The sequence below is a fragment of the Mizuhopecten yessoensis genome, unplaced genomic scaffold (assembly GCF_002113885.1).
Source record: "Mizuhopecten yessoensis strain PY_sf001 unplaced genomic scaffold, ASM211388v2 scaffold4819, whole genome shotgun sequence".
NCBI classification, from domain to species: domain Eukaryota; kingdom Metazoa; phylum Mollusca; class Bivalvia; order Pectinida; family Pectinidae; genus Mizuhopecten; species Mizuhopecten yessoensis.
This window is the reverse complement of record NW_018405737.1, coordinates 1,374,020-1,398,447: the sequence shown is the minus strand read 5'-3', so window position 1 is coordinate 1,398,447 and position 24,428 is coordinate 1,374,020. Positions and strand designations below refer to the sequence as shown.

General features: G+C 34.8%; 1 protein-coding gene across 1 annotated transcript in view; it reads left to right on the top strand.

Moving 5' to 3' along the window:
* Positions 1-21,951, top strand: part of LOC110449792 (uroporphyrinogen-III synthase-like) — a 68,808-nt gene extending 46,857 nt beyond the window's left edge. The window contains exons 8-9 of the mRNA XM_021496881.1: positions 2,164-2,259; positions 18,152-21,951. Of these exons, the coding sequence (XP_021352556.1) occupies positions 2,164-2,259; positions 18,152-18,286 (231 nt within the window). The 3' untranslated portion in view covers positions 18,287-21,951. The remainder of the gene's footprint in view (positions 1-2,163; positions 2,260-18,151) is intronic.
* Positions 21,952-24,428: the final 2,477 nt, after the last annotated feature.

Below are 24,428 nucleotides of genomic sequence, written 5' to 3'. Positions count from 1 at the left end.
GTTATTGTTTTTTGTAAATATCAATCCATCATATTGTAATAGTTATGATAAATCACAAACAATATTTTTTTCTGTTTAATTGAACCATCAGTTTATTGATAAAGTCCACATTCTTATCAGTAAAAAAGATTTTTACCTTTTGAACTCTTTTGGAAAAGACATAAATATCACAGTGAGGTAATTATTAAATCTGTATAAAGAGTTCCCCCAAGGGGGGATCAGCCAGGAAACGATTACCCCAGGAATGGATCACTAGACCAAAATTGGTTGATATACCGAGGTGGTCTCTCAATAGTTTTTAATGTAGAATATACAGCTTCATGGGGTGAGAGTATGTGTTTCTTAAGAAAGAGGATTGCTTAATAGAAGTGCTATTTATCTTGAGCAGATTTACCTGTATATATTTACTTTATAAAACATGAGAAAACCACTCAACAAGTGTGATGCATACTGGATAATCTATTCATAGAGGGAGATCTCAAAGCTTTACCTCTTAAACAGTAAAAAATGTTGTGCACAGGAATATAATGCTAACTCTCTGCCCCATGATCAAAAATGAAACTGTTGACAAACTTGCAAATAACAAGCTAAGAGCTTATACAGTAAGATTAACGGGGTAAGAGTTGTCTATCTTTGGGCTTACTTTACACGAATACTTGACCATGTTTTAGTCATTAGCCGACTACACTATGTGTACTTCACCCACATAAAAAAGCCTAATTAAACTGAAATAATTGGGATAACTGTTTTCCCTATGACCATAACATGTGGATTGATTTTAGACATGAATTGCAAAGAAAGCACTATAAATCATGATTCATGATTTTAGCTGAATTTGTGAAAAATTCCCTTGCATGTTTTTAAGGTGCTTTATTTAAATAAAATGATGGTAAAATGATAATATTCCCCTGCTGATATGTTTTAAATCCCGCTTACATACATTTACCTGTACAGGAAAGTAACATCAGCTTACCGGCCTCTGTGTGGAATGTTTTATACTCCGTGAATCATTCCGCTGAACCTGAGGCATTTTATTTGTAATTAACACTCAACAGTTTTTGGTAATCATTTTTGCTGGTAATCAGTTCTGCTGGTCTTTATTTCCAGATTCGTGTCCTCTGATACTGTAAGGGGTTTGGCATTGATAATAACTATGCAGACCATGTTGTATAGCAAAATAGATCCAGTAAAATATACAGACTTTAAAGTTATGTCTAAATCTACATTCTTAGTTTCATGAATGATGGGTTTACGGGTTTGTGAGATTTTATTTTGTCAAACTGTTTAAGCATGGTTCCTAATGATTTGATTGTTGCCTTATTGTATTTTTTGTAATCGTATTGCTTATATAAACTTTGTTTAGCCAACATGTCTAGGCCATGAAGCTATTCATGGTTTGTGGTAAATAATTAATAAAATATGGCGTCTGTACTGTCAAAATGATTAAAAAAATATGCATTTAATTAATTAATTTATATTCTATTAAGATGCGAGTGTCTTACTCAACTGATTTTCCAAAATTAGTAATTTGAGAGATTGAAAAGATGTAATTAGTGTTAGGTGGCAATTAAAATATAGTCTTGAGGTATATAGTATTGGTATGTGATGTTACACCAATAATACTAAACGTACCTGTCCTGTCTGTGGCCAAGTGAGTATATATCGTTATACATTATTAAGGATCCATCTGTCCTTGTTTAACTTTTTTGAATTATCGTAATTTGACGTGCATGAAATGTTTAATCTATTAAAAGTTAAGACATATCTTAATTGTAAAATCAATTACTCATACAAAATGTAGATCTGAAATTGCCAATAATAGAAATATCTACGAGACTATACCATGGTGTTTTTTAGGATAGAACTTTTTAATTTAAGCTAGATTTTATTTCCCTAAAGGTCTAGAGAGACACAATTACTAGATGCATGAGAAATAAGAATGTAATATTGAGCTCATGATTTTTTTCTCTCTAAAAGTCAAGTCCAGGAATGTTATATGCCAGTTTGTTGGAGTTTCCTTTTGTTCATATACTTTGGAACCTTTCAGTACTCTTCAGGAGTGAGTGTACTGCACTTTTACAGAAGCGAAATTACCATTTTATTCATTTTTTTTTTTTACTAAAAGCCACATTTCATTAATTAAGTTGAATATCGTTATTGCAGGGTACCCCCAGCTACATGGTATTCTTCAGTCCGTCTGGTGTGGAAGCCACTCTTCCAGTCCTTGAGTCGTCCTGGTTTGCAAAAGACCATGTGAAGGTAAGTACATTGTATGTTAAAGATGAACGTTATTGACACACACGCAGGTGATTGCACCTTATGATTTGGTAATAGATACAGTAAATCAAAATGAATTACACAGCATCAAACAGGTAAAACACATGCACCTTTACGTTTTCAGTTCTTGTCTTTGAATCCTTCTAGGTTAAACGTCAACATACAAGGTGGCTTCTACCCTCTCTGTCTGTGAACCCGTCTGGTTTAAAAAGATGACATACATGTAACCAAGTCAAACCCCCTCAGGCGCTCATATAAACATGTATTTTTAAGAGACAAAAACGAAAATAATCATGTCGTTTTTCCTGTGACTTTTAATATTTTTGCTTATCGAACGAACATAAAAACGATATTCATTTAGAAATACTTATACGATTGAACCCACTGCTATGTAAATTAACTTCATGTGTCTTTCATTCCTTGTGATATATAAAAAAACCACTACACAGACAAAAAACAAATCAGTAAAATTCCTCTGTGGTAAACGCTAACATTTGCTGTTTTGCAAAAGTTCACATACATGTAAACAAGAAGTAGAATTCTTCTCTCCCCGAGTGACATGATCCTGGTAAAATTTCCATCAGGTTAAAATCATCCCTCGTTGTTTCTTTTAGTTTTCATGGTTTTCAGAAAAAGCAACCTCCAAAAGGTGATGAAATATAATAATATTAGGGTGGATGTTATCAACCTGTCTAGTCGAGGCCACCCTTCTTGTTTACACACACTCATTAACTTCATTCACATAGGACACAAAATTAGCATGGAAGAGATTCCTCTGCTTTTTAAGCCATTTATCATGCTTTTGTTTTTCCTGTTTGTAAAAGGACGACAACGAGGTATCGTTGTGTGGTAAATGATCTCCAATGTCTGACAAACGTCATCACAAATGTTACAAGAAGAAATACTAAAACCTGGAGTCTAACCTCCTTGTTTGTCTGTTATTATGAATTATAAAAAAGCAACAAAACTAAACACCTGATGTCGGACAAGAGAATGATTCCTCATTCTCGCCCTTTGTTTGTTGGCGTTAAATTGCACATTTAATGTGAAATATTTTGCAAAAACATAAAAACCAATATCATATTTAAAAAACAAATTTCAAAACTGTATTCCCGAAGGGCTGTTGTCTGGTAAAATCTCTCAAGAAAGAATCTGCGGAAGACTAACTTATTTGTAATTTTGATGTTTTGGGAAAAATGCAAATTAGGAAGCAGCTGCAGATATGGCTGCTCCTCTGGAAGCAGAATGGGTTTTTAACTGGACATCTTTCCTTTGCTTTACTAAGATTCTTGATCCATCTAGATAGAGTCTGTAGAGACAGGATAACTTGGTTTAAAGGTAACCAACGATTTGTTTGATTTTCGAATCTCTTCTGTTTTTCTGAAGCACTCTCTCCGATTGTATAACACACAACCTCTCCGATGAAAATCTGTCTGATCTTTCCTTTTAAAACGACTAAGAACGTTTGAAGGTTTCGACGTTTTCATGATGTTATTAAGTAAGCGAAATGGATATGCACCAAACATAGAAAGACTCATGACATCAAGTCTTTTGCCATCTGAACAGGTGTGAAAGCAAATAAGCACGCTAATTACTTTGTTAAGATAGATATGTCTCATTTTGGAATAGATATGTGTTTCCAAAACACCGTAATGAATCGAATCGGACATATCCAATGTACAGTTGTAATCCGGCTTCAGCGAACATGTATTGAAATCGCCTTTCACAAATCAGTTTATTTGTCAAGTGTGTGTTTCATGGCACTACTGCGTCATGTTGCTGAAATGACCATGTAGAATCTCTAGTAATTTTGTTGATTCCAGAATGCTGTCATATTAATGTAATGCCTTTGTTCACTCCTAAAAGGAGACTAAGCGTAGACATCTACGTACATCACTAATACAACAGTCCGACCGAATACAATGTTACATGTACATTTCAAGACCTTATGGGAACTATAGATAAACTCCTGGGTGTCCACAATGTTCAAACCACACAGTATTTGCTTCCCCTTTTTGTATAATGAGCATTACAAGATTCTGCTAAATTTGTTTCTGATGAAATTTGGAAACTGCATTTGAGAGTTCGTGTAAGTATTGATGATTTGGCTCAAGTTCGACTCATTAAACCTGTTCGTACGGATAATCACGACGGTAATTTGGAATAGTATCAAAGCCGAATTTGTCAACTAGAGGATAGATGCCAAAAACAGCAGTGAAATTCTGCATGAAAAGTTTATCGAATCTTATTTATCACCGTACTTCAGCTACAAACGTACCCCAATACTGTGTTTAGTCTGAACACATTGCTTCCAAGTTTCTCAAATACAAAGAAACGTAATAACAGCTGAATGTGGATGACTTGAGAATAAATTTTCTTTCATCATGTTCTTGCTATGCATCTCCGTCCAACTTTGATTCAGTTCGACACGTACTGACTGGCGATCTAAATATCATACATAATTAAAGGTACGACAAACTTTCATGAGTTTGTAGTATCGCGAGACTACTACTATCAATTGGAATGTAATTTTTAATATACAGATGGGTTGTGTGGAAAACTACGCCACATACAGTGGACAAAAGGAAAGCATGCTGAATTGGATTCACTTCCAAAGTAGATCGAATCTATCAGGCCCATTATTAAAAATAGAATTAGCGGCGCAAAAAAATCCGAATGAAAGTATAACACAAATTTTAAATAGGATAATCTTTCCTAATTCCCATAAGAAAAAGCTGACCCTGTCCTGAAATTCCAGCATTGTTGCCGTACAATTTTTCTACCCGTGTCTCTATGAGGGTCATTGTGAAAGTGATTACGTTAATCACCCAGCCACAGTTCCCTGTCTCATACTGAGGATTTGTTGTATGATCTGAATTCCTGTCGATTCTGAATATTTTGTTTTGCCTAAGCTATGCAGTTTGTTTTCACAAAAAAATCTTTGCTGCTTTGACTAATAATAATACAAATATAATAAAAAGGTTTTATTTAAACCACGGATTAATAACTTTCTTGTTTTGGTTTTCTTCACTGAGATTTTAGATGAACTCATTTATGTAAAGAATGGTGATACTTGTATTTTGGTAACCTCTCTTCAGCTTTTTTATTGCTTCATTCTCACAAAAGAAATTGGTCAGCACATTGTATTCTGAACAGGATAACTTTCAAACTCCTAATCTGAACCTTTATATGATCTGCAAGAGCCATTCATTATCAGAGATATATTGGAAAAAATGAAAAAAAAATAGTTTACCTAAAAGAAACACATGTTTTGAGGCTGCTGTGTTAGCTCTGAGATCAGGGTTCGACCGAGTCGTCTGAAATATATCCGAACCCGATTCTGTGACTATTTGCAAGGCCTTTTCTCACGAGAAAGAAATCACTTAACACTATGGTTGCTTCCTAAAAATGCATAATCAACTCTCTCCAAAACAACCACTCTTAAGTTTTAATGGGGGTATATTTCGTGGGATAGGCCTCACTGAGCCCTGGCTTTAAAGGAAACGCCACACTGTATATATTTTTTTAAAGTTAGCAGGGAGCAACCACAAAAGACGCAAAGTTTCCCTGAAATGCGAAATTTTTATCCGGACTTCCGTTTACTTCATCATGTTCATCATGCATGGACTTAACATAAATTGTACTTTTTAAAACCCTAAATACGGCATGCTGCCCATTTTTTAACTCGAGATACGGAGCTTGCATCGGTCTCACCAATTTGGGCTATATGTATTTGTTTTCCTTAGGCGCCTCTATCACAACACAACTACCGAAACGCAATCCTTGTTTAGTTAACGTTAGTTACAGGCTTCATGCATGCAGAAAAGACAAAAGTTGTTACTTCCTCTTTTAAAACCTCATCGACGCCCTCATCATCTTAACACTCGGATATAATGACAATTGTAACGTGTCCGAATACACATCGTCAGTCTTTTTGCTGTCCTCCGTACTAAGCGAACGCAACTGGTCCTCCCATTGCTAGCTGGTAAGTCTTCATCGTCGGCAAACAATTGCCTTCATTTTGGACAGTATTATTTCAATTGTTATAACGAGCGATAGGGAATGGACAACGACAGCCTATTCATTTTTCCCTCTTCTTTACTCTTGAACTGTCGTATTCACTCACATACAACATCTCATGAATATCTAGGTTTCTTAGCTCTTCCTCGCTGCCGACGGAAGCGAATGACATTTTTCTGCCCTTGGTCGCATCCTCAATGAGGTATATGTCTGGAGTTGATCTCTGGTGGCTAGGGATGAGTTATGCGAATGAGTTGGAGATTTTTCAGTCTTTTTTGCGTCAGAGTTCTACCCCTATAGGTTGACAATGTGCATTTAATACCCACTGCAGAATGCGAAGATGGAAGAGATCACAGGATATGTAAATAAAGCATTCTGGTCATGCAGTACCATTCCAAAAAGTTCCAATCTTTATGATGAAAATCGTCTAAGTTCAATACGTAAGTAATCAGCCGACAATAGTAGCAGAGTATTATTCTCATGGTTAAGACGTTTTAGTATCTCAAGAAGATTTCGGCGAATTACACAACAAATCATATATTGAGTTTAGTAATTAAAAAGTTTGTTTTTACATCCTTCCTCTAATCTTCACAAAGACAACAGGATTTTCAACTGAGGATACTGAAATTTGTTAGACAGCCGTTAACATATTTTTTTTATGTAGGCGAAACAATTTTTCATATCTTAACCATGGGGTTGAGTTGTATGTTGATTTATAATAACAGCCTCACGTATAATATTCCAACCCGAACGAATTAATGTGAATTGTCCCGACTATTTACGGTATTTCGTGTCGGTGAACATTTTCTATAACTAGAGTGATAATGATGATATTATTGTTAACTCGATATCGGTAACGGTATGATTTACAATGTTTACTTCTTTCTAGCCAACTTAGGTACATTAGTTTAATTGATTGTATGACACTTTTTTTTAAAATTATGAATATCAAAGAGGAAATATATTTCTGATTATATTTTTTTGCTGAAACCGTTGCGTTTATGGCACTCTATACATATTGAAAAAGGTTTTATTTTTTCTGATCAAAGCGATGTCCCAGGTTCTGACGTTCGAAGGTGATTTTATTATTGAAGGTGAAGTGTCATTAGCACAATTTTATTTTGGGTAGTCGGGTGGCGCAGCGGATATGGAACTTGCCTTTTATAAGACGATCGGGGTTCAATTCCTCGTTCGGACGTGAAAAGGTATAAGGTCACCTGCTCGACCTCCTGGGTTTTCTCCATTTTCCTCTCACATTAAGACCAACATCACGCTTACATCTGGGCCAACAAGATTGATTGATATGTTACATAAATATTTTTACAATAGTTGTAAAATGAATACAATTTATAATATTATTTGAAATTCGACATGTGTTTAACAATGTAATATTATGGGTAACTTAACTTAAGTTTGATGATAAGTCCTTACGTTCTATCTATTATAATAATTTCTGGCGACCTTTTGCCTGTAGAATTATAATTTCTTGCGGCCTTTTGCCTGTAGGAATCCTTGTTTTCTTGTTACATTTTAGGTTAATATGTGTGCACTCATATAAATAAATGTAAGTCCGGGCGTTGTTTTTATATTGTTGTGACGTAGCAGGAGTTAATATAAGTATTTTAAATATGCCTAATTGTAAATACCCTAGGATGTTCAGTATTTTCATGTTTTATTTCACCAGCTGATCGTCCTAATTTCCTACACCTGCACTTTCTGTTGTTATTCTCATAATTTACCAGAATATTGCACATAAAACAGCCAGGCTAACTCAGTAGGAGTCTTAACCGACTAGAACAATTGAGCTCAGATTACTAAATGTTTCAGGAGATGTATATTCTACTGAAATGCGCTTGCCGATTTTGGGTTAATGCTTTTTCCTGTGGTTCTGGTATTCTATATAGCACCATACAAACGAAATCTCAGATGTAAAAATTATACAATTAATCTTGTATAAAATATTTTATATGATCTAATATTATGACAAATGCTGTACATTTTATCTGCTATTTGTATGTACTCCTTATTAATCAGTCAATTAGGAATAGTTGCAGGCTGTTTCAAGTGAAACTATATTGGTCGTGTCCAATGAGTTTTTAATCTTTTACAACGTTCGTTCACATTGAAATAATGCAATCTTATGAATTTGAGTGTAACCTAACAAATCAAGCGCTTATATGAACATTCCTAAGAAACAGTACGGCAGTACGAACAAATTAATAGATACATACATGTATTCAGCCATCATGAGACTTTTTTAAATTGCCCAGACCTGTGCACTTGTTTCGATTCCTTTTACCCCCGATGTTTCATGTGTCTGTTAGATTGTAATACGATTTAATTTTGGTTCAAATTGGTTTTCTTATTGTTTTCATTTTCATCATGCAGAGCATCGTAATGTCTGATATCTGGTGCAGGAATTAACATTTTTTCCTGTCGGTAATTATCCCCCAGCACATTGGGTTACCTAGATCAAAGCCCTCATACTGCCTTACTTTACAATGTAATATAATATACAATTACCTCTACCATGCCGCTTCATATTTATTTTACTGACATTGTTCAGCATCCGGGAATAAAAAAGAAAATATTTATTTAAAAATGTTCGTACTTGATGCATATAATGATTATTCAAGTTTAAATATGGTACATGCAAGTCTTAAAGATTTTTTTTTCTCCTCCCGAGTAAATATTGTTCAGATGTGAAGTAAATCCTACATTGTGTGTAGTGTAATGCAGAACTAACTCATTCGTATAGTGTCATGAACAGTATATACTGCCCCTCCTCCAAAAAAACCCCCAAAAAAACCCACAAACAAACAAAGAACAGAAAACAAAATGTCTTTGTAATTGCATTATCCAATATGTCTTGTTTATCTCTTTCCCTAACTAGATAATGATATAATCAATATCATTCTATTATTCCAAGACATATCTGATGTCTACTATAGATATGTACAAGATCAGATTTACAGGCTTGTTGCAGTCTACCACCAGATCCGTGGTGAAATCCAGTCAAAAGTCTATATTTCTGTCATGTCTTTAACAACCGTTTGACTGTTACGTTAGAGATAAAACTACATCTTGCTTTAGGCTGTCGTAACAACTCTGCATTAGTTTGTGGTTTATGTACATTCATGCGTTACGGGGTTCACATATCAATTAATATATTCAGGAACGCGCCAGCTATCAATTTAATGATTTATCTATGTATCAATTATATTCACTTGACACTTCTTTGCGAGAAAACAAAAAGGATAATTCTATAGAAAATTGAGACATAGTGTCAACAGAACATAGTTAGATCCTGTGCTAGATTGTCGACTAATCCTGTTTACAGTGTGACGTCACGTTACTATTGTAATGCATTGACATGTAATTTTGACGTCATCAGGTTGTGTCCTATTGAAATAAACCTGAAAAACCACATAAAAGGTAACGGCTGCTACTTTTCGGTCGGTTTGATATATTATTTTTCTATCTTTCACCTCTATAATACGCGGAATTATTAACGTTGGCAATGCTGTACTTATTTTGTAGAACGTCTATATGTTCGAGCTGCGTGTTTAGTAGATGAGAAACAAACGACAATTTCAACTTTCACAGCAATACACCGTAAACCATATTCGCATAGTGGTAACCGACTGTAGACAGCGTAATATTCAACCCGATATTCATACCTATTTGACTTTCCCACCAGGTGTATTGAAACCAACTGTTACATCAAGTAGTTCACGGCTGTTAGTACGAGTGAGATAACGAAATATGTTTCATATGGCTGCTATCAAGGTTACCGTGTATTACAGGATGTTAGACGAATCAACTTGATATTGACCAAATGTGACTTATGAAATAGACCTTTGTTAGCAAGTTTAATTTTGATGTCTGGTTGCCAACTATGCATCTGAACAGTGAAACAATTCATTGTTTTAACGACTTTTATAATTGAACGAAGTAGGACTTGTAACACATGTCAATAAAATCCATGCAATGGCGGTAATTTCATTTGTAGTCAGACAAACTAAAGAAATAAAACTGGTGCTGTTTGATAATTTGTGGTTTTGTTGGATAAATCAAATCATTTATGAGATTAAAATGTCCATTGTGTAATTCATCATATTCCAATGGTTAATTCGAATTATTTTCTTCCGGTTCATTTAAGTCTTGTTTCTATCAAAGTTCCATGCAAAAAAAAATGACAACAGGAATAAAACATAATTAATGCACGTTGTACAACTAGAGTTTCTATAATTCACATTTTCCTGTGAATTGCTTAATGTCATGTTCAGAATTGTTAGATGGCCTTTATCGTCTTCAATTTAAAATGAACATGACTGCATACAATCTGCATATACTCTACCGGTTAATTTGTTGTTCAAACTAGTCTGTATAACAAGGTACCGCCAAAATAACGTGAATAAAGTAGTTGAGTGTGCATGTCTCGGCTATACCTGTCACTTTATCCTTCCTTTTGCACTAACGAAGTCGCTAAGTCGTTCTATTTTGTTGTGTAGCTGCGTAACTTAGAACAGGTTAGCCCAAATACGTGTTTTACGAAAAATACCCACCCCGATGCTCTTGTTTAACAATGAAGAAATCTAATGAGTTTCGTTTGTTGCTGACGAGTCAACATGTTTGGTAATCTGCATGACATAATGTTGCCATGTAACACGTTTGTGATCTTATTAGCTTTCTATTTAGTGATCGATATATTCCGTCTCTGCGTATTGCAGAGTTATCTTCTCTTGTGAGCAGGTATTGATTGTTACGTCATTGGTTTGTGAGAGTAACGTCATCAAATTTTGAGGAAACGATGTAATTTCCTCACACAAACCAATGACGTAACAATCAATACCTGCTCACAAGAGAAGATAACTCTGCAATACGCAAACACGGAATAATCTCATCCTGATTATATCTCAATTAAAAAGTCTTATCCTAGCAATAGGTTTCAGCAATGACCCATTGCATCAATCCTTGTTGAAGACGTTGTCCCTACACCGATAAGAGAGCACTAAACACGGGATGCCATATAAAGACATATACAAATTTGTGGAAAGATGATAATGTTCATTTTTGCCTGCTCAGTAATTGTTTATATTTGTCTAAGTGTACTGGAATTCTGGATTTGACAGCTAAATCACGAAGGTTATTTATGTCTTTTGGACCATCTAACTTTCCCTCGGGCATGCTGACCCTCAATTCCCGTATAATGGTTATGTTATCTGCTAGGGTTATGTCTATTACTGCGTCATCTGGTTACTTTGATGTTGAATATTTTCCTCTCGTTGTTTGATTTTGTCTGTCTTTATGTTGAGAGAAAATCAACTTGAACGGCAGGACATTGAAGCCCAGCCATAGAAAGTGAGCACTCGTGTAGTCAATGGTGGACAATTAACCTAATTGTGAATTATTAGAATTAGTCTAGACAATTATCTCGGTCCTATTGTACGAGTTCTCCTAATGAAAAATGTAAGCATGTGATAGAAAACAGCTGTCTGTACTGAGGGAAGACGTGTTTGTAACGCGTACCACTAGGCTGGTCCAGCCTTTCACGTGACTTACTAAGAGCACGGGCCGCTTAGAACATTCGCTAATAATGAACACGAAGGGATGAGCTGGTTATTATCGACAAATGTATACGAGGTCAAATGGGGTATTACTCAGGTCAATGTGTCATCATTCCACTACTAACACGATGTACAGTTTCTATTTGAATATAATTCAATTTCTACTGCACAGCTTTGATGATGTAATTGAGGGAAATAAACATGTTTAAGTATTCGGTGGGCCTGACATAATTTAGGCAGATGCTCATTTCAAAGGTTACGTAGCCATAGTTTATACCTTCTATGTTACTTAGTTGTATACAATTGGTAAAGGTTAATCGTCACATACGGGATATGATTCTTAATCAAGTACTTTTTTTGGAAGACTAGGTTAATTAACGCCCCGACATAATTATAATGAATAGAAGGAGAAAATCCATTTGGTAAATTGAATTATTTGGAATATATACAGACGTTATCATTCTTGTCGTACGTACTGAACTTAAGATGTCCTTTTTGTTCTCCTATAATGTACCCTTCTATTAATGCGAACTTTGCGTTTTTTCTGTCGTAAAAGTATAGAACACACCTCTAATTTCAAATGTGTTGGTGAAATATGTATTAATATACTTATTATTAAGAAACACGTAAATAACCTGATTATTACGCAGTTCGTTGACTAAAATATTGTGCAATAGTGTATTCTAGTAATGTAATCACTGGCTATGTGTTTTACACATGCTGTATTTGCCTAACGTGTTGAATTTGATAAAACTGCTATTTATTCATTATGAAATACGATCACAATACAGAACAAAATGTAATTGCTTGAACATTAACGCATCTTGAATTCAGCGACAATTCATACAGCAACACATATTGTATACATTAACTTGTTAATGTATTACTATGTTCAGATTTAATTACGAAATAATACCTAAAACATTCCATTCCATTGTATTTCTTTGAACAAGCAGACAGTTTACACTTTTGATACCGGTGTAGTAAGGAAAATGGTTTCGCGAGTGACGCATGAAATAAATCAAATCAACTAAACAAACAGAATATGTGTCTCTCACTCTGAGGGAAGAAAATAATAGTTTTTCTTGTATAAGAGCACTTAATAGTTTGTTGTACCTAAATTATTATATGTTCTAAGACAGATATAAGTCGGAGAATATTGAAAGTGCAATGAGGACTCTTTCACGTGATGAACATTCAATAAAATGTCTCGCATTTCATTTCCGGTTGATGTGATGTGTAAAATGTATACACGTAATGTCATGAATGTTTGGAATTGTATATGACTATTGACGTTGTATAATAATGACAACAACGCCATTTTGTCGTGACGTCAGCGGTTAATGTTTACGTATCATGGCTGGCCGTGATTCTGAAATAATCAAAATAGAACAACGAAATGGGCAAAAACGTTTGTCTTATTTTAAATCTTTCACCTGGCATTGTTTTACTGAAGTCTGCAATATTTTGTCATCTTATTCTCAAGTTTTATATGGTTTAAACATAGAGGTTTTGTTCATGCAACGCATATTGTTCTGCCAATATGTTTCTAACGACATTAATGTTAATGGGATTTTCTGTATATAACTTTCTAGACAACCCTGTCAGGGTTTCAATCTTAAAGGTAATACCCAACAATCCACAGATTAATCTCAGAAATCTACCACTCAAAGTATTAATAAGATTCCTTTGGGAAAATATCTTTAAATTTTTTCTCCTTTGGGAGACGAAAGATATGAAATCATTTTCAATACACTAATGATGAGTTTATCTTTAAAGTATTTCCTCGGGGCTATTTATTAATTTTTGAATTAGACGTCTGAAATCATGGTTCCCATCCTAACTAAAGGTCAATTTAATCACTATTATGTATTTCCATTTTGCATTAGAAGAGCTGCCAATCTCATTTTAGTTTGATTTCGTCAGTAAGAAAAGCAGTAAGTCATGTGATAGTGACATTTTTACTACGCAAACTTCGCCATAAATCGCAGATTGTATTCTTGCAAATTTCAATTGCTACTTTTTGTAGTCTGGGTCATTTCGATATTTGTGATAAGGGCCTTATGTTTTAGGAGGGGCTCAGTAGCTAATGTTTATTTACACTGATAAAGCTTTTCCTTGCACCATTAATCTTGCATGCTTTGGATTTTCAAAGCTAAAGAAGAAGAAAATTAGGTCGCCGGTAAGGATTAGCTGGGGATTTTGATTTTTTAACGTAAGCAATGCCAGGCTTGATGTTGTGAAGTCGCTACACAGATCCCACTGATTAGGTCGTCGGGGAAATGAAAGGGCTATATATTTTGTACTTTTGTGGAGCACTGTTAACTTTCCAGTTTATGTATTGTTTTGAATATGTCAAACTGCTACAAATCATTTTTAGAACGTAGATAAAAAGTTGTTGTGTCTGTAAATAGTTTTCTTTTCTTGGTCATGTTCCGAAGCACATGGGGTAGTCGATGTACGCCCTTCTGAGCCGTAAACTTATTTTTGTCTGAATCTTTGTTGCTTGGTATGGGAGAAGTTATGTATTTTTTTAGATTTATTGTTGCCTTCATAAAACGTGACAATGATTGGCAGTCAGTTGTGTCGTATTCATAATACAGTTATTTTGCTTTTCCTTTATTCGAGATATAGAAAAAACCTATAATCTGTAATATAGCCCTTCAGGTACCACTTCGACAATTATTTGTTTAATTTGGTATTGCGAGTTAAAAAGAAACAATATACCACGTAAAATAAAACTGAAATTATTTGGTGCATGATGTTATCAAAAACAAAATAAAAAAAACAATAAATAGGGGAAAAAATGACAATTTGGTGTTAGTAAATATTTATTTGGTAGCGAAATGCAAGATTTTCTCAGACAGGTGGTAGTTAGGTGGAGGTGATTCAGTACGGCAAAACACAACCTTCCATTTGAATTTCTGCCAGCAACTTAGCCTTTTTACTGCCCAAGATTATGTCTGTTGCGACGTAATCTCAATGTTTTTGATCAGAAAGTTGTCTTTTCAACAGAAAGTATAATATTTCTAATCTGTTCAACTAAACATTTTAAGTCAAATATTTGAAATGCGAAAACAATAAACCGTCGAACATTTCTTTTGTTAACCCATCAACCAAACATTTGTAAAATGTCTGCTTTCTAGCCTCTACACATGCGAATGTTTTCATTTTGAAGTAACCCAAGACAGCCGACTGGCACTGCATGGTGGACATTGTTAAACGTCTACCCGTCAGGGCAACGCACACTCTTTATTTTCTGCTCCAGTTTCTAGTTGTTGTTTTGTCAGCTTGAGAATCTTACATGACGAGATCTCAAGGTTGTCTGCTACACTTAGGGGAATCGGTACGCATTCATCTTATTTTTGCATATGTTAGCCGCATTTTCCGCACCGTCAAATTTTCTTCCTGGTATAAAGAAGACCTTTAATGTGTATTACACTGATGGTTACAGTGTACCTCCTCATTATGGTACACATAAATACAATGTTGATTTTAAAGAGTATTTCGTACGCATCCTTTGTCCACAAGTCAGGTGGACTTAAGTTTCATAATCTATTTCTTTTACTTATGGTATTCTTGCATTCAGTACATTTTTATTATTTCAATAGTTTTATTAAATGCATCGTTTGTCCTAAATGTGGAAGTTTTAAAGAATACTGGAAATTGCAACTTTGTTTTTCAAAAAGCGTATTCCAATTGTAATGGGAGTTTTAAAAAATATTTCTATGTTTCTAAAGTACTTATCCCAGATTGACGGGTTTTATAATGTGTTTTTTTTATCGTTGAGTCGAAATGTTACTTTGTTATGAAGTTTTATACAATACATATATAAGTGTTGTAAATGTATGTTTGTGGGGCCCAAAAGTTGAAAATATGTTCCCATGCATTTATACGTTTAACAATGACCGACATTTATATGTGTGTCTGTTAGGTAACGTGCACTTGTGGTTGTACTTGTAAAACAAACTTTATCTTTTTTTTAAAAGGATTCTTTAAAAGAATATGAAACAGATTGATTCAATCAGATGTTATCAATACATGATGGTGTCTTTATTGTAAGTTTTAGATGTTTAAGAAAGTGTTTGAAAATCCGGGTGTAACACTGCCAAAACTATCTTTTCTTTCACACATGTTAGAGTTTTATTGATTTTGTTTCCCCACACACACCAAGATATGTTTTCGTGTTTTATGTATGCTTTACTTATCAGAATTTGAGCCCGGTCGTTCGATGCGGCGTACGAGTTATGGGACGGTAGCTTTACTTTTCATTCTCGAATCTCTTAATTTTAAACGGTAATCTGAATACACACAAAAAAAAACAACCATGAAAACACTTGTACATGTATCATTTTAAAATGTATGTTTTAATCCATCTGATATTTTCAGATGTATAAAAAATAATACATTTGGAAATACATGTCAACGGCGCTACAAACAAGTGAGCCATGGAAAGTGATGTTTTGATATCTTTATACTGAAAGCCAAAGACACTTGCTACATGCCATTCCAGTTTATGGTACAAACGTGCATTGTCAGTAATCGTGTGTTATACGTGTGCTACTCTTGTGTGTGTTGATATTCCTTCTTTGGACCAACCCCATTCAAACTGTGTTTCTGTTTAAATGTCTGCCTACATCATGTTATATGCTATATTAACTGTTTCTCGTTGACCCATCTACCTACATTATATCTTATGCAAATATGCCAATCAATGTTTTACCGATTCCAGTGTCAAAATACCGTGTATTGTTGTCAGGCCTTACAGAAACCTATATGAACCCACCAGGGTTGTGTTTCTTACTGAGAAGTACCCCACGGGAATGTGGTACCATACTTAGAATTACCCATTTGACTTACTGAGAATTACTAAGGGGTTTGGGAGAATCACCCTGAAGGTTGTCGAACCTAAATGAGTATTATCCCTAAGGGTGTTTTCTTTACTGGGAATCGCCCTCAGAATTGTTGAGCCATAACCATGAATATGTTCTTGCCTTAGAGTTACCCTTCAGAATTGTCGGACCTTTTTACGAACTTTTGATTGACTGGTGCTCTTACAACAAGGATTACAACCTGTTGTTGTGTTATGTCTATACAAGAGTATCACGTGACTGCTGACCTGGTGGAACACTTCCTCCGCATCTTCAAACACACAACGTATACAGACACTATACACAGGTAGTCGTACGTATGCTCATTAACCACGTGACCATCATGTCGTACTTGGTTTTCACATTCTGGTTCGGATAATAGGGGCATACTGTTAAACATGGCGTAGCACTCCCAGTGATTACCAAAGTCGTACTCTTTGCATTTGCGTATAAAGCGCTACTAGACAGTAACAAAGAGTAATTACCTATTTCTGTAAACTGTATACCTATAAACGTTCGTCCAGTCAAATATTCGCCCTTTACTGGTAAAATCTCTATTCGCCGAGTGGAAAATTTCCCCTTCGAAATTACTTACAGTATAGGGTAAACTGTGTACTGTGTCAGGATAAATGCGCTCTTATAGCGTACGCCAAACTACAAAAGGCGAACATTTCCCGGTACACAGTGATTTATGATAATTAGGCTGATAAGTGAGTAAATGACGCCGGTTGGTATTACGTCACGACGAAATTATTCTTCAACAATACCACAGAAATTAAACATTACTTTCCTGTTTTTTTTTATGTCGGTGATATTCATTGTTAATTATCCTTACCCCGTCATGTAAGCATGGAATAAGTTTCGAACTAGATCAAAAGTTCAGATTCCATGCAAACCACACCGGACCATACTTTACGGTATGTCGATAATTGGTGCTTAGGAAGCGTTGTTTTGGCTGCCATTAGTGCTGCTCGGGTCTAGCACTATTGGGAGGTCCCCGTCTGCAATAGCTCGGCTAATTTCCCTAAACACATCATGTGTATATCTTTTTCTTTCATGTCGGGTCAGATTTCTTCTAAATACCGATACCTTACTATGACCTGTCATCCTGTTAATACCAGTATAGTTCCTCCTCATTCTCTGCTGAAACCTGTCATCTTGTAAAATCCCCGTCGTCAACACCATGGAACATAGAGATAAATAGAACACTATGACAACAGATTTACACAATATTATCTTTAAACCGACGTCAGAAATAAAATAAAACTGCAGTATTCATATTTGTTTTTAATAAATTTCTGCAGAAAAACCATACATAGAATAAATCATCAGTTCAAATGGACATGTTTGGTACATGTTTAACTGACCATCGTGAGTTGAGATATGGAATACATTTTTTTCTTTTATTTTCAGTATATTTCCATTGGACGGACTACCAGTCAAGCGATGTCGAACCACCTGGTGCCAGTTACTGGTGTCTGTTCACATCCAGACCCACACAGTCTTCTTGAAACAATACGAACAGATAATAGACCGGACAAGCCATAATTTAACACGTAAATATCGATATATTCATAAGTACATTAAGGATTGCACTCCATCGTTAGAGGATTATCTTTATTTATTACTTGATATGTTTTATTTATATATATTTGAAATTCAATTTTAGTTTTGTTAGATGTTGAAACGTTAGGAACGTTAACCATAATGCGTACGTGTTGTGTACGTGCATGTCATGCTTTGTTAATAGAAGTTTATACTGTTAACAGCTTTACTTGTGATCATGTGTAAAACAACAACATGCCTCTATCATTGATTGTAAACTTCCAATTACGAGGTTTATCTCACACACTGTGTGCTAATCATGTGTGGGGTTCAGTTGTTGTCTTTTTATACCTACGATTAATTTCGGATTTTGTCTTTGTGTGTTGGCAAATGCGGTATCTTTGTTTTCTTGTGTTTAAGTATATGTAGAATACCATAATTTCTTAACACAAATAAATTCAAATTTATTGATGCATGTCAAGCAATTAATACGTTCTCATTGTATGCATTGCTTGCCTGTATATCGTCATACCGCATCCTGACAGCATACATGGCTTCTTATATATCCAGAAGTGGACTGACCTATATTCCACACAATTGACCGACTTAAAACAAAAGTGTTCTTATAATTACCATCCATATCAATTGAAGACCTTATCAACAGGTCGTCAAAGCAGATTATCTTCCTTTATCCGATGCCCTGTAATTTGCTGGATCATTTTTGAACACGCTGTCTATATTCAACATGCATTATGACTATATATCAGGGAATAATTGCGGTTACATTTACAACAAAATGTGGCTTTCCTGGCCAAAATAGTCTTCGATTGTCCGACTTAATTGATACCTCTATTCCTGGTTAGTATTGGTCTCCTGTGCTCGATGTTGTATAGAGTATATTTAGAGGATGCCAACTCGGCAGGACATATTGAACGACAAGCTGTATGTGGATGACATTTCATGAAGCTAAAACATCGATAAAAAGAGAGCCTTTCTTCACAAATCTCTGGAGTGACAGTTAGCCTGCGATACATAACACTTCCACTTATCTGTAAATACCAGATTTGTGTATTTAATACACAGCAGTAATAGTGCCACACTGACTCACGCCATCAGAGACTTACATAAGGCAGTGTGAACCTTGATGTGATTTAGGTTTATCTCATTAACGACAATCGGTACACGTGCTCCTGAACTTTTATTGCATTGTTGTATACTTTACAGATATTTTAACTTACTTATCGTTTTTAGACAGTGCTATTTATTGAATTAAATTTATTAAAAATCTACCCTCGACATCACATTACATTATGTCAATTGTATTGGTATTATTCAAAATTGCATTACTTCGTAAAATAAGATCCGTTTTTGTTGAATGTTTGAAACTGAACATATCGTTGGTTTATGTATTGTGTTCACAAGAATCGATTTGTTTATATCTTCTCTGTATAGATCGACCTCTATAAAGGGTAAATTGACATTCATTTTCATTATGGTGTTTGTTAAAAACTTGCCATGTGTGACGTTTCACATGGCGACCTCTTTGATATACCGTATGATACAAGCAAATGACCTACCATCGAATTTTAAATTACACATTATTGTTAAGTTATCAGCCTGCATAGACTGTGTATAAAACCAGGCATTGTGATGAAGTTGGAATTGGTGTAAATGATTTAGTTATAACAGAGAAATTTGACGCAAACAGAAATATATTAGCATACACCTCGTACAAACGTCCATAACATAATTTGCTAATATATGAGAATGCTACACATCATAGAATAGGAGACATAACGGGATTTCGACGAACATTGTCTGCCAAATTAGCCTTGCGCGCCGTGTCTCTACCAAGGTAATGTACCAGCACTTGAGAGCATTGCTTGACCGACTTCTGACAACGTTGTTGTGTGGGACATGTCCTCGTGTCACGCTGGGAATTACAAATAGTGTAGTTAATCGTTGTCGAGGATTTATCAATGTGTATCCACTGTCCCCCTATCCCAGATGTGTAAGGGATACTTTATTATCTAAATGTATCCTCCCAATGGTTTAGTTGAATGACAAGCAATTTTACCATTTGGGAACTTATTTATCATGATAAGAAACCGGAAGATAACAGAATGCTAGACTTTTTTGAATAAGCAATATTGGGCTAGTATGAACCGCGCAATTCTCTAATCAGTTTGTAATACACTGTACAATATGATGAACAAATGCATTGCAATGTCTGATTTGAATGTTTATAATTAAAAGGATGTATTTCAATCTTCTTGTCCGTCTGCCTGTGTCAGTCTGCCTGTTCGTCCGTATTCCGTAGACAGCTAAATTGTCAAGATATCTACCTCTTAACTACCTGACTCATTTTCAACGGAACGTTTTACGCATTACCATTAGCTAATGCATTTGCACCATTCGCGTTTAGGTTTAGGGTTTGTGTTAAACTTTTCAAAATAATCGCACTTTTAACCATGAAACATCTAACGTGACCTTCATTATCTAAATTCCATTAATTCCTCTTCTGACTTATACAGTGTAACAGTACCACTATAGCCCAGATCAAATGATATAAAGAATGATCGAGCGAAACTTTGATAATGGTCTGGTTGAGCAACTGGCATAGCCAGCGATAAAACATTGTTTTAGAAATGATTCCTGTGGGGTCCATTATCCATGTGTACCTTTTAGTTCGCATTCCAATGGTTGGTAGGGTTACCTCAAAAATTTGGACCCGTTTCTTTATGGATACTATAAAGACCGCCAGTAACTACATGCCCAGCTTAATCATTGCTGTATGGATGTATAAAATAAAATGGCTATAGTGCACAATAAGGAGAAACGTACTCCACACGTTGCAGAATTTAACGATGTTTTATGTACTTACTCAAATATATGTGGAATGTTGCATATTGTCAATGTCAGCGACTATATCGTTTACGTTGTTTTCTAAACATATCCATTTTGTGGTAAATGTTTTGAAGGTTGTGTATGCTTAAATTCGATAATAGATTTATGAGTACAAACCTATGCGTACTGATTTATTCAACTATTTTGAAAGAATGTTATTTTCCTCTGCATTATTTTTTTCCCCCAAAGTGTATTACATGTATCTATTCCATTATTTAACCATCAGTCTATGCTTATAACATTTAAACCTGTTATTACGTTGTTTAATTGTGAATAATGCGATTCTAATGACGTTTATTGTTTCGTTGTACTGTAAGCGATTTTCTTTTTTATTCTTGAAAAATATAGATTTTTATGATGACATGTAGTCTACTAATATGTATCTGTGATTGCCATGCTAAGTGCCAATTGGTTAATGTATTCGATGTATTTATTTAGCATGCATCTTTGTTGATTAGTTAGTTTATCCTGTGATGCTGATATTTGTTAGCTTACGACCATATATATATTATATTTGGTCATTATGCTGATTTGTGTGGTAGCGGCAGACAATATGTAGAGCTATGGCCGTGCTCTACATTTACAGTGTAAGCTTGCTGCCAATAAATGAATGCATTCGCCACGCCTACAAACGCACGAGTTTAAAGCCAAATCAAGCGAAGTTATATGAAATTAAATGATATACGCCGAGATCTTGTTGCATGGTTTTCTGTTCATTATATGTTCATTCCCTTACTATCCGATAAAGTTCGTTACTTTTACCACTTGTGAAATTAATTTAATTTTACGTATCCTGTTAAAGTAATGGACGCAACTGTCTTAATCAAAAGCTCTTTGTAATCAAAGAATTGGAAACACACTACGCCTCCAGCAGATTATACGTCGGCGACAGATATGGATTTGCTTGATAAGATCCTTAGATATACAAGTATAATTTGTGTTAATACAAAATTGGTAAACCGACGTACAATGGAAACAATCCGCCGTTCTAATGATGATCGTCATCTTCAAGATTAAAATAGCTTTGATCCTGGATTTGCATTAGATAAATTAACATTCCTTAATTCAAATACTACTTTACAAATGGAAATAATTTACTAAGAAGTTCCTGAAAATTTTAAAAGTGTTTCTACCAAATATATCAACGATTTCAAAGGAGAAGTTGAAGTATTTACAACTGAACATAATAATATTTAATGTTTTGAAATAGTAGGAAATATATCTTTCTGAAGAATTGAGGGTCCGATCAGAAAATACATTTGGCGCTTCATTTAAGTTTTAAAAATAAGAAAACCATTAAAAAGCAATAGTTTGTATTTGGACGAAAAGTTCCTCCATTTCTTTCTGTTAGGACTAACACAGTGGTGTAATCCATACAATTTGATTTTGTGAAAGAACACCCAAGATGAATAGTCGAGGGGTTGAAGATAAAACCAAAGATTATAGGGATTATGCAATCTTATATTGTAAAAATAGTTGTCCAACTACAAGTGTAGATGTTTGGTTGACTTTTGATTAAAACTTTCACCGTATAAGATGGACAGAACAGATTCCACAGCAGACATTTTGTACACATTATTGAGCTTGTTAAGATTAAGACACGGCTAGTAAGATAAACCGAAAACCAAAACAATGTGTTATTGGTATTCCAACATTTTGTTGGGAACCAATATAATAAGCTTATTTCGAAAACTTAACGCGTGTCTATAGATTACGTTTATAGGATGTCCCAAACAACCTCAACGATGTAGATATTAGACTAAATGAATCTTACGACTTAAGTTGTAGTAAAAGTATCCATTTCTGCTGTTGTATTTATGCAAATGATAATACCTTTTATAGATAAATTATTCCATGGTATGTCTAAGCGCATGGTTGTATGTGGTACAACTAATGTCTAAGCGCAAAGTTGTATGTGGTACAACTAATGTCTAAGCGCATGGTTGTATGCGGTACAACTTATGTCTTAGCGCATGTTTGTATGCGGTACAACTAATGTCTAAGCCCAATGGTTGTATGTGGTACAACTAATACCTAAGCGCATGGTTGTATGTGGTACAACTAATGTCTAAGCGCATGGTTATATGCGGTACAACTTATGTCTAAGCGCATGGTTGTATGCGGTACAACTACTGTTTAAGCGCGTGACTGTACATGTATGTGGTACAACTAACGTCTTAGCACATGGCTGTGTATAATACAACCAAAGCCTAAGCGCATGGTTGTAAGTTGTAAACATTTGTTGTCCGTCCTGGTGACTTACTATATGTGATAAATGGCATTTACTAGTGAGTGAAATTAAATTATACATATGATGTCATGGTGAGTGACTGGCTGGAAGTGATATCCGTACTGTCTGTGTCAAATTCAATAAAATACCAAATTAGCGAACAGAGAACCGGAATAGTGACAAAAACAACAAGACACACGAAAGAGCATAACTAAAACATAGATAGTCATATTGCACAACGAAGAAAACACTTTCTGATGCTTAATCGAGTACGTTGGTTTTTCGTCTTGAAAACGAAATCTCGCAAACACGAGATCTACAAAATAAAACTCCATTATATTTAATTGGACCAAAATCATTAACAAGGATATAGGAATCAGACGGAGTAGCAAATACGAATGTACATTGATAATTGAAATTTCATAAGATATGTATGTTTTCAACTCTTCAACAATAAGTCCGCTATTTACATTAACCTATGAACGGCTTCTAGCTATTAACTTATTTCTAACCAGTATGTAGTTTTGGCATACACCGGGTACAATTTAACACCTCATGTGATTTCTTTTACTAACTACAGTTTCTATTTAGGAAAGTGTTCGTTTCCTTAAAAAAATCCATATTAACTACAAATGCGGCGACGTAAACTGAATATTCAGAAATTGCATCTAAGGAAAACGTTTTTGTGTGATTGAAGATTGAAAAAATTGCTGCAAAGAAAATTAATGCAAGATATAAACACAATTTGCTATCTTAAGGAACGTACATCGGCTTGCTTGGAACCAAACGATCGACCGCTCGGTTAGAGTATAATCATTATATTAATACTTTGATAAAGTTCGACTTTTTGCCATCAAATGCATTCTAAAGAGTTATATTATTTGGTATCACGCCTTTAACATTGTCCTAAAGCTTATATATTTACCCGAGTTTATCCCTTCTTTATATCCTCATATCTGTTTTTTATCGAGTGTATATTTCTATCTTCAACTTTATCTTGACACCCAT